The sequence below is a fragment of the Patagioenas fasciata genome, chromosome 19, assembly GCF_037038585.1.
Source record: "Patagioenas fasciata isolate bPatFas1 chromosome 19, bPatFas1.hap1, whole genome shotgun sequence".
NCBI lineage: Eukaryota > Metazoa > Chordata > Aves > Columbiformes > Columbidae > Patagioenas > Patagioenas fasciata.
In genome coordinates, this window is record NC_092538.1 from 2848754 (window position 1) to 2860166 (window position 11413).

Sequence of the window (11413 nt, forward strand, 5' to 3'; positions counted from 1 at the left end):
GAGCTTTCCAGGTCCCTTCCAACCCCTGACATTCTGGGATTCTGTCCCAGGTGACAACCTGGGGGATGACAGCGATACCCACGTCGTGCCCACCGGTGACAGCCCAATGGCGCTGGGGACACCCGTGTCACCCTCGGTGACAGCCCCAGCGCCCCGCCCCATTCCGGGCCCCGCCCCCTTCACCACCAGCCCCGCCCCTGCCCCTGACCACTCCTCTATCCACATGGTCACGCCCCTTCCCGCCCCTGCTCCCTCGGCCCCGCCCCTCGGCCCCTCCTGTCCCCGCCCCCTAGCAGCCGCGCCGGCGCCGTACGCCCCCGCCCGCCCCGCCCGCCGGAGCCGCAGCGGCAGGGCCGGGCCGGGGCCGGGGGCCGGGACCGGGGCGAGGGCAGGGCCTGGCGCGGCGCCGGGCAGTGCGGCTGCATGAGGTTGATGCTGCTGTGCTGCACCTGGAGGGACGAGCCTATGGGAGAGGACGAAGGTGCGTGACCCCCCCGCCCCGCCGCCGGGCCCCCCTCGACTGACTCAGCGCTTCCGCCACCACTGGGGCCCCGCGACCCTCCCCCGGCTCACCCGCACCCCCCAGCCTGCCTGCAAACTCCCCGCATCCCTCCTGCACCCCGGCATCCACACCGCATCCCTCCTGCACCCCTACATCCTCCCCTGCACCCCTCATCCAGCCCACATTACCCCCTGCATCTCCTGTTGCACCCCTCTTCCAGCCTGCATTGCCCTTGTAACCCCATATCCCCCCCGCATCCCTCCTGCACCCCCACATTCCCCGCTGCACCCTTCATCCAGTCCACATGCCCCCCTGCACCCCTTTGCCAATCTGCATCCCCTCTGCAGCCCCAAATCTCCCCCTGCATGCCCTGTCCAGTCTGCATCCCTTCATATATTTCCCTGCACCCCCGTCCAGTGTACACCTCTGCCTGCACCCCCATTCCCTGCAGCAGCTCCACATTTCCCTTTGTACCCCGTTCCAGCCTGCACACCCCCTCTGCACCCCAACATCCCCCCTGCACCCCTATCCAGCCTGCATCCCTGCCTGCACCCCAAAACACCCCCACACCCCCTCTGCACCCCACAAACAACCTGCATCCCCCCGTACCTGCACATTGCTCCTTGCACCCAACAAACACCCTGCACCCCGATATCCTCCACACCCCCTGTCCCTCCTGTCCCCTTCCCTGCATCCCCATATCCCTCCTGTGCCTCCCATCCACTCTGTCCCCCCAGACCCCTCATCCCTCCTGCACCCCTAGGACCTTTGCACTCATCCTGCATCCCCCACCTTCCTCCCTGCACCTCTGTAATCCTCTGCTGCACCCCATGTGCCCCTGCACCTCTTTCCATCCTGCAGTTCCTCATCTAAAGCCTGTCCTGTACCCCCTGTGTCCCCCCAAACACCCTGCACTCCTCTGCGTCCCCCATGCACTCTCCATCCCCCAGCACCCATCCTGCATCCCTCTGTGTCCTCCCATGCACCCTCCATCCCCCAGCACCCATCCTGCACCCCCCTACATCCTCCAGCACCCATCCTGCACCTCTCTGTGTCCCTCCATGCACTTTATGTCCAACTGCATCCCTCCTTTAAACCTTTCCATCCTGCACCACTTCATCCCCCCTGTACCCTCTGTCCCCATCCTGTAACCCTTCACCCCTCCTGCACCCATCCTGCAGCCTTGCTGCATGCTCTGCCCCCCTCCTGCACCTCATCATCCTTCCTGCACCTGTCCTGCACCCCAGTGTGTGCCCCCGATCCAGCCCCTCCTGCATCCCTCAGCTGTGGGTGCCCAGGGACCCCTCCAACCCTGTGCCCCCCAAAATCTGTCCCTGCCGCGTCCCCAGCCCCCTCATCACCCCTGCACCTCCCGACCTGCCTGTCCCCTGTGCTGGCTGAACCCCTCCAGCACCTCCATGGGACACCCAGGGTCCCCAGTGCCACCCCCTGCCACCACCCTCAACCTCCCTGTGTCCCCCCACCCCCATGGGCACCCAGCACCCCCTGGTGGCATGGGCAGTGCCCTGGGGAACAGGGGCTCTGGAGGTGGCTTGGCACAATGCAAGCTGCAGTGGCAGCGCTGCACTGAGCCCCTGCCTTGTCCCCAACTCTGGGGACATCAACGCCATGACCTTGTCCCCATTATGGGATTGATGGGTGGGCGCCCGGGGGGAAATTTGTCACCCTAGGCTGAGGGACTCAATGCTGGGGAATGTGCCTGGGTGATGCTTGCAGGGAGAATGGGTACAGCTGGCAAGGTGACAGCCCTGTCCCCCTTGTGTCCCCCCCCCTCCATGCAGGGACCGACCTGCCGGTGTGTGCGAGCTGCGGGCAGGGCATCTACGACGGGCAGTACCTGCAGGCGCTGAACGCTGACTGGCACGCCGACTGCTTCCGGTAGGGACACCGGGATGGCCCTGGGGACACTGGGATGCTCTGTGGGGACAGGGACCGCAGATCCCACTGGTCCAGCCTTGGACACGTGTGAGGCCATTGCACACACCCGGATGCTGGCAGGAGTGTGGCTGCGTGTCCTGGCGCCCGTGGGGCTGTGAAGCAGTGGGGTGCAGGCAGCGCTCAACGGGTGACACTCCTCTGACATCCCCCGCTGTCCCTTCCGGGGCTGATGTCACACTGTCACCCGGCCCCCTCCCTCCGTTTCCTCTTTCGCTCGCACCCTCCCGACAGCTCCAGCTGTGGGAGCCCCGAGGAGAAGGAGGAGGAAAGTCGCGGCTCTGGGGGTGTGAGGGGTGGCTGGGACCTGGTGGGGAGGTCCCCGTGGTGCTGGGGGTGCTGAGTGCGGCAGGGGACTGGGGTGGTGTCCCCCCCGTCCTGTGGAGGATGCTGGCGGCGGTGCTGAGGAACAGCCACATCCTGAGCGCCGGAGGCAAGTAAGTGGGAGTGGGTTGGGTTGGGCCGGACCCCCGGGGTGCTTTGCCTGTGTCCTGTGTGTCCCCCTGCTCTGCGCCCTGTGTCCCCAGGCTGCTGGATCCCCACCCCCGCGGTAGCCCGGGCTCCGGCAGCCGTGGGCTCGCTGGTGCAGAAGCCTTCATCCCCCCCCGTCTCCTCTTCTCCCCCCCTCCTCCCAGCCGTGGGCCTCGGCCGGTCACGCGTGGGAGGAGGAGGATGAGGATGCGGTGGCCCGCGGGGAGGGGGGCGGGATTTAAGGGGGCGGGGCGGGGCGGCCACCCCTCATTGGCCACGGCCACCCCCCCCCGCCCACCCCCACAAACCCCGTGGAGACTTCGTGCTGCGCACTCGGGCGGGAGAGTCCTCGGGTGGTGACGTCATGGGGTGGGGAAATTCCGCGCCGTGACGTCACGGCTGGTTGAGATTCCACCTGCGCGCGGTGCCCACCCCCGGCTGGGGAGGGGGGGGTGACTGCGGCCGTTCCCGTGCCCTCCCCCGCAGCACCCCCCACAGCACCCCCTGCACCATCCCCCCCGCACCGTCCCACCCGCCCCCCCCTGCAGCCCCCCAGCCCCCAGAGCACCCCTTGCATCCCCAGAGCAACCCCCCTTGCAGCCCCTGCACCCCCAGAGTACCCCCTGCATCCCCAGAGCAACCCCCTTTGTAGCCCCTGCACCCCCAGAGGACCCCCCCCAGCCTCCTGCGCACCCCATTGCACAGCACCCTCTGCACCTGCCTGTACACCCCCAAAATTCACAGCGCCCTCTGCACCCTTGGGTGCACTCTCCCATTGCACAGCCCCCTGCACCCCATCTCACAGTCCCACAGGAGCTCCCCGCAGCCCTGCACCCCGTTTGCAGCACACAGGGTGTTGTACCCCAAGGCTGACGTGTCCAGGACCAGGGTGACACATCCCTCTGTGTGTGGCTGTGACCAGGGTGGCACATCCCTCCATGTGTCTGTGCCAGGTGACATGTCCATGACCAGTCTGGCATGTCCTTCCATGTGTCCATGACCAGGGTGGCACATCCATGCAGGGCTGACACATCCCTCCCCATGCCTGTTCTTGCCCTGTGTCCCCTGCCTTGTCTACCCCACTGTCCCCACACCACCCGCTACCACCCTGGGGTTGGTGACACACGGATGCGGTGTCCTTGCAGCATGGTAGAAAACTGGGGAAGCAGTTTGGCTGGAGAACTGTAGGGTTAATGGTCACTGGGTCCTCTCTGGGGTGACAGTGAGGACAAGGTGACAATGAAGTCATGGTGACAAGAGGGTCCTTGTCCCCTGGCGCAGGTGCTGCGAGTGCGGGGCCTCCCTGTCCCACCAGTACTACGAGAAGGATGGGCACCTGTACTGCAAGCGGGATTACTGGGCACGTTTTGGGGAGCTCTGCCACGGCTGCTCTGAGCAGATCACCAAGGGATTGGTCATGGTGAGTGCCAAGGGGGGACACGGAGCTCTAACCCACAGCTGAGCCCCCTGGAAAGGGGGCAAGGTGGGGAGGGGGTGCAGAGCCCCAGCCAGGTTGAGCTCTGGGGGTGGCAGTGGTGTCCTCTGCGTTTTAAGGGGACCCTGAGGGATGTGTCCCCCTGTGTTGGGGCTGGGTGATGCACAGGGGAGGCTCAGGGTGGTGGGAAGATGTCCCTGCAGCTGTCCCCAGCCTGGTGGCCTCACTGTCCCCGCCACACACCATGGCTCAGCCTTGCCCTTGCTTTGGCCCTGATGCACCCATGGCTACCCCAGACGCCTGGGTCCCCAGGGCTGATGGCATCTGCCTGCAGGTGGCCGGGGAGCAGAAGTACCACCCCGAGTGCTTCAGCTGCCTCAACTGCCACACGTTCATCGGTGACGGGGACACCTATGCGCTGGTGGAGCGCTCCAAGCTCTACTGGTACGTCCCAGCCTGGGTGGGTTGTGGGAGGGGCACACACACGTTCCCTGTCACCCCCCACCCACCCTTGTCCTCTTGTTCCCGCAGCGGGCACTGCTATTACGAGATGGTGGTGACACCGGTCATCGAGCAGATCCTGCCGGACTCGCCGGCGTCCCGCATCCCGCACACTGTCACCCTTGTCTCCATCCCCGCCTGTTCCGATGGCAAGCGTGGCTTCTCCGTTTCCATCGACCAGGGCTGTGGCTCCGAGCACCCCCGCACTGTCCGCGTCCGCGAGTACGACTGTCCCCTCTGCCACTGTCCCCTCCTCGAGGCTGGGGACATCCTGTGCCCCTTGTGGGGATTCACCCCATGGAAACTTTTTGGGGTGGGAGGGCGAGGGGTGGGGCTGGTGTATCCCCATTAGCTGGGGGGTGGCAGAGGGGACCACAGTGGCATGTCCCCAGCTGCTGGGGTTGTTTGTGGGGACCGTGCTGACATGTCCCCAGCCATCAGGGTGGCTTGGGGATGACATGTTGATGCTGTCCCGTCTGCCAGGGTGGACTGTGGGGACAGGGACGATGTGTCCCCATGCTTGGGATGGCTCATGGGGACTGTGCCAGCATGTCCCTGTCCAGGAGGAGGGACTGGTGGGGGACCATGCTTGTGTGTCCCCAGCTAGCAGAGGTGACCTGTGGGGACCATGCCTGCTTGTCCCCAACTAGCAGGGGTGACCTGTGGGGACCAAGTCTACGTGTCTCCAACACATAGGGGTGACTCGTGGGTACCATGACTGCGTGTCCCCATCAAACAAAGATGTGGGCAGCGTGCCTGTGTCCCCATCCAACAAGGGTGACTCGTGAGCAGCGTGCCCGCATGTCCCCATCCAACGAGGGCAGCTTGCCTGCCTGTCCCCGGCTAGAAGGTGACATGTGGGCAGCTTGCATGGTCGGGGTGACCGGTGGGCGGTATGTCCCCGCATTGCAGGGGTGACTCTTGGGTACCGTGACAGCACATCCCCATCTGGCAGAGGTGACTCACAGGGGACACGACAGCCTGTCCCCATTGGCTGGGGGGGTGGCTCGTGGGCAGTGTCCCAGCACATCCCCACCCGTGACAGTGTCGGGGGAACACACTGAGCCCCTGCTGTCTGCAGGGTGGATCCTGACTGCATCAGCCCCGACATGAAGAACTCCATCCACGTGGGCGACCGCATTCTGGAGATCAACGGCACCCCCATCGGCCACGTCCCCCTGGATGAGGTACAGCCCCTCCATGCTGTCCCCCAAAACGCCCTCCTGCCCCCCGTCCCGTAGAACTCCCCTGCCATCCTTTTCTACCCCCCCAGATTGACCTGCTGATCCAGGAGACCAGCCGCCTGCTCCAGCTGACCATCGAGCACGACCCCCACGAGCCCCTTGCCCGCGAGTCGGGGTTCGCCTGCAGCCCCCTCCCCGCCCCGTACACCCCGCTGCGTTCCCCAGCGCCCCCGCCCTGTGGGGAGCCCAGCCCCACGCGCCAGCGCGCCGTCACGTAAGGCCACCAGCTCGCCCGCCTCTCCCATTTCAGGGGTCCCTCCTTGGGGTTGACTCACTATCTGTCTGTCTGTCCCACAGGAGGAGCTGCAGCACAGACAAATCTCCGGGCTCTGGCTCGGTGGGGTCACCCGCATCCCAGCGCAAGGACATTGGGCGCTCCGAGTCCTTGCGCGTCGTCTCCCGCGCCCATCGCATCTTCCGTCCCTCCGACCTGATCCACGGCGAGGTGCTGGGAAAGGGCTGCTTCGGCCAGGCCATCAAGGTGGGGCTGCGTGGCCACAAGTGTCACGAGTGTGAGGGTCTCGGCTTGTGTGTCATCTCCCCTGGGGTGTCCCCAGAGGGTGTGGCTCAGCTCCTGCCCTCCCTGCCAGGTGACACATCGGGAGACAGGCGAGGTGATGGTCATGAAGGAGCTGATCCGCTTCGACGAGGAGACGCAGAGGACCTTCCTCAAAGAGGCAAGTGTCCGCCTTTGATCCCCCTGGGTTGGGGAGGGATACAAGGGACAGGGGTGTCCCATCCTGTCCCCTCCCAGCGTGGGGTGCTGGGTGCACATAGTGGGGGTGTCCCTGCCTGTTCCATGGGGGATACTTCATCTGGGGATGGGGTCTGTGCGGGTGGGTACTTGGGGGTATCACGGGCACGGGGGTTCCTGCAGGTGAAGGTGATGCGCTGCCTGGAGCACCCCAACGTGCTGAAGTTTATCGGGGTGCTGTACAAGGAGAAGAGACTCAACTTCATCACGGAGTACATCAAGGGGGGCACCTTGAGGGGCCTCATTAAAACCATGGTGAGTGCTGGGGGATAGGTTGGACCCCCCCCCAACCACCTCATAGCCCTGGTGGGGCTGGGGGACCCCTCTCTTCTCTCCTCTTCTCTGGTAAATCCCCCCTCCTGCCCCCAGGACAGCCACTACCCCTGGAGCCAGCGAGTCAGCTTCGCCAAGGACATCGCTGCTGGCATGGTGGGTGTCACCAGGGGATGGGTGGGTGGGATGGGTGCTGATGGGTGAGGGGCCACAGGGTGGGGGTGCCCCCCCAGCTCTCATTCGTCCTTCCTCCAGGCCTACCTCCACTCCATGAACATCATCCACCGCGACCTCAACTCTCACAACTGCCTGGTGCGGGAGGTGAGTCCCACCTCGGCGGTGTCCTCCCCCAACCCGGGTGGCGGTCTGAGCCCCCTGTGTGGCTCCCCCCATCCTTCATCCCTCTCCATCCGCCCAGAACAAGAGTGTGGTGGTGGCTGATTTTGGACTGGCTCGGCTGATGGTGGACGAGAAGAACCAACCCGAACATCTCAAGAACCTGAAGAAACCGGACCGCAAGAAGCGATACACAGTGGTGGGGAATCCATACTGGATGGCCCCTGAGATGATCAATGGTGAGTCTGGCCACGGTGCCAAGAGAAGGGATGTGACCAGCCAGGGCTTTGTCCCCAAGCAGGGGACACTTGGTGGGGTAGGGACAGGACGTGTCATGTGGCCTGACCCATCTCTCTGTGCAGGGAGGAGCTACGATGAGAAGGTGGACATCTTCTCCTTTGGTATTGTCCTGTGCGAGGCAAGTACCCGTGGGGCTGGGGTGTTGCCTTGGGGTTGGGGTCTCTGGTTGGGGTCTCCTCTTGGGTCAAGTTCTTCCGTTGGGGTTGGGATGTCCCCTTGGCGTTGGTGTCTCCAGATGGGGTCTCCCCTTGGGGTTGGGGTCTCCACATCTCTGGTTGGGGTCTAATCCTTGGAGTTGAGTTCTTCTTTGGGTTTGGAGTGTCCCCTTTGGGCTGGGGTCTCAAGCTGGGGTGTCCCCTTGGGGTTAGCATCTCCAGCTGGGGTCTCCCTTTGAGACTGAGTTCTTCACTTGGGGTTGGGGTCTCCAGATCTCTGATTAGGGTCTTTCCCTTGGGGTTGGGGTCTCCCCTTGGGGTCTCCCCTTGGGATTGGGGTCCCTTCTTGGGGCTGAGCCACCTCCTCCTTCCCACTGCCCCCCAGATCATCGGCCGGGTGAGCGCTGACCCTGACTATCTACCCCGCACCACCGACTTTGGCCTCAACGTCAGGGGCTTCCTGGACCGTTACTACCCCCCCACCTGCCCCCCCAGCTTCTTCCCCATTGCCGTCTGCTGCTGCGACCTGGACCCCGAGAAGCGGTGAGTGGTTGGGACTCTGGGGCTGGTGGCGGGAGGGTGGGACAGAGCCAGCAGAGCTGCCACATGTCCCTGCTTGTCCCTCAGGCCGTCCTTCAGCAAGCTGGAGCAGTGGCTGGAGACCCTCCGCATGCACCTGGAGATCCACCTGCCTCTCAGCTCCCAGCTGGAGCAGCTGGACCGAACCTTTGGGGAGACACACCGGCGGAGTGAGGGGGGGCTGCCCGCACCCCCGCCCCGATAGAGCCCCCCCACCTGCACCCCACCTCTGAAGCTGTGGGAGAAGGAGCTGCACCCACCGCCAGCATCTCCTCCGGCTGCCACCACCCCCCGGGGCTGGATCCCGGGGGCTCCCCGGATGAGCCCCCCAACCCTGTCACCTGTGCACGGGCTGCCTGTGCCGCTGCCCGTGCTGCTGCCTGCACCGCTGCCCACGCGGCCCCAGGAGCTGGCTCTCCCCAGGGCTGCACTGCCCATGCCGTAGCTCTTTCCCCCAGATGAGCCCCACCAGCCTCACCCTGGGGACTGTCCATGTGTCCCCATGTCCCCCCACCCCAGCTCAGCTTCGCCTTTGCACGCCCGGGGGCTGCGCGGTCACCTCCCCCCGAACCCCGGGGGCTCCCCCCATCCAGAGCCGCAGCCTCGCGGCGGTGCCTTGGCTTTCCCTGAACTTGCACTGCGACACAGGAGGGACCCCCCGTTCCTTCAGGGGGGTACACAGCCCGTGGACCCCCCCAGGGAGCGCAGGTCCCAGGGCAGCTTCGTAGCGATGTCTTTGTCCTTGGCCTGTCCCTCTCACGCTGCTCCTGCTGGCACCCTGGGCTTGAGGGGCTGCCAGCACCCCTGGCTGAGCGAGGGGTCCATGGGGGGGACACCCCTTTGGCGTGGGGACAGGCATGTAGCGGTCCCCGCCACCCCCACGTCCGTGCTGCCCGTGCTCATCCATGACCACGCATCCCCAGGATGGTCCAGAGGGACGCGGGGGATGCGGCTCGTCTGGTCCCCTCGACCTGGGGTGGTTTTGAGGAGGGGGGTTGCGCCAAGCGGTGCTTTTCATGCTCTTTATTCAGGTTCATTTTTTCTGTAAGATATTTAAAGAGAAGAGTTTGTATTATTTTTTCATACGACGTAGCGTTTGCCATTTGTCACTGCCTCGGTTCTGCTTTCCCGAAGGGATGAAACTGTGAAGCCGCTCTCCGTGCGCACTCGTGCCCGGGAAGTTCAAGGCCATGTCCTCTCCGGAGGCGGGAAGGGAGCTCAAACTGTGATGTACCCCGAGCTGTGAGTCAATAAATCCTTCCCTGCTCGCTGCCCGGCCTGCTTGGGAATCGCTCGCCTCCCCCCAGGGGCGCTGGGAGCTCTTGGGGAAACTGAGGCAGGAGGGTCTGGATCCTCCACTCATGGTGGTTGGTGGCACCATGCTTGGTGGCATCTCCCTGGCTGGGTCACCCCCGTGGTGGCAGCACTGTTATCCCCCTTCATGCTGTTCCCACCGCATCATGGGTGTCGCCTCAGCCCTGGGGCTGATGCCACCTCTGGCCTGGGTCCCCAGGACCTCAAGCCGTGCGTCCCCCTCCCTGCCTGGCTGTGCCCACTGTCACCCCCACGCGGTGACAGAGCCCATGGTGGTGACAGATTTGTGACTGTGGGTGCCATGGAGCAGCTTTGCCTTCAATGGAAAACAAGCCCCAGGGGACAGCAAGGTGGCCCGTGCCTCACACTGTGGTGACCCATGGCTGTCTTGTGCTGTCCCTCTGTCCTTGTCACCTTCCTAAACCAAACTGAGGTCCCCAAGGTGGGGGATCTCCGTCCTCAGAGGGGTTCAAGCTTTGACTAGAGAAAAACCAGACCCCAAGGAGCTTACTGGGGGGAAGTGACAGGGGGACGTCCCCGACGATGTCCCCAGGGATGCTGCAGCTGGATGAGGAGGGGAGGGGACAGCACAGCCTGAAGGGACCCTCTCATCAGGAAAACCTCCTGGTTTATTGCTCCAGAGATGTTCAGCCTCAGCATGGGAGGGCAGGGGGTTGGTGAGGTGATGGCAGCTCTGTCCCCTGCTGGGGTGGCTCCTTTGTCTGACTGCCCGTCCCCCGCCACCTCAGTGAAGGGACAGGGCGAACACTCTGCCAGCATCACTGCGCTGTCATGGCGCCCTTGATGACATCGCACAGCACTGGTTCTTTGCTCCGGGAGCGGGACAACTGTCACTCCCCAGGAACATCAGGGCAGCAGGGGACGTGCTGAGGCCACCTGCCCTGGGAACCACCATGGACCCCAATGCCCGGTCACCACGGGAGAGCAGGACCCCAGGGGACACCCAGCCCAGCACTGGCAACCCCCTATCCCCCTGCAGCCCCTTGTCCAACCGCATGGAGCTGCGGGGCAAGATGTGCATGGTGCAGCCGGTGTCATCGGGCCAATTGCTGGTGACACTGCAGAACAGCTTTGACACTGCGGGGGCGGAGGGCCAGGGCACAGCCAGCAGCCGGTCACAGCAGGGACAGAGTGGTGCCAGCTCTGGCACCCCCAGAATCAGCACCAGCACCTCGTCCCAGCCCAAGCCATCTGCCAGGAGCCCCCTGTCACCGGGCAAGGAAGTGGCCCCAGCACAGCCCCAGTGGCCCCACAGCATGGCTGTCACCCACCCAAAGCCACCCTCTGGGGGGCCCAAATCCAACCGTCGGCGTGTGCAGCACTTGTACACCCCCCAGCCCCCGCAGCCCCTCCTTGCCCAACCCAATGCCAGTGTGACGGGCTCCGTGTCCCCGTTCCTGTCACCTAACTCTCCCCCTCAGTCATCACCTACCTGGAGGGAGAAAAGCACCCAGAACCAAGCCACCGAGAGCTGGCACCGTGCCACACGTCGCCCCCAGGGTGCCCCATCCGAGGGGCCCCCCAGGGCCAGCCCCGGCAGGGCTCGGCCCAAGCTCATCAGCTCGCTGTGGT

The 11413-nt window shown here is 64.8% G+C and overlaps 1 protein-coding gene across 4 annotated transcripts; it reads left to right on the top strand.

Moving 5' to 3' along the window:
• The first annotated feature begins 340 nt into the window (after positions 1-340).
• LIMK1 (LIM domain kinase 1) lies at positions 341-9777 on the top strand. 4 transcript variants are annotated; one of them, XM_065853439.2, is made up of 16 exons: positions 341-481; positions 2305-2401; positions 4211-4349; positions 4699-4808; positions 4896-5087; positions 5947-6052; positions 6139-6323; positions 6407-6590; positions 6700-6786; positions 6987-7118; positions 7233-7292; positions 7392-7457; positions 7555-7711; positions 7835-7890; positions 8313-8470; positions 8555-9777. In XM_065853439.2, the coding sequence occupies exons 1-16, from the start codon at positions 424-426 to the stop codon at positions 8709-8711; spliced, it is 1944 nt and encodes a 647-aa protein (XP_065709511.1). In that variant the 5' UTR covers positions 341-423; the 3' UTR covers positions 8712-9777. The 4 variants fall into 4 exon arrangements, with proteins under 4 accessions (XP_065709511.1, XP_071673066.1, XP_065709512.1 ...); XM_065853440.2 differs by lacking the exons at positions 341-481; positions 2305-2401 and adding an exon at positions 2745-2895; XM_071816965.1 differs by lacking the exons at positions 341-481; positions 4699-4808.
• The last annotated feature ends 1636 nt before the right edge of the window (positions 9778-11413 follow it).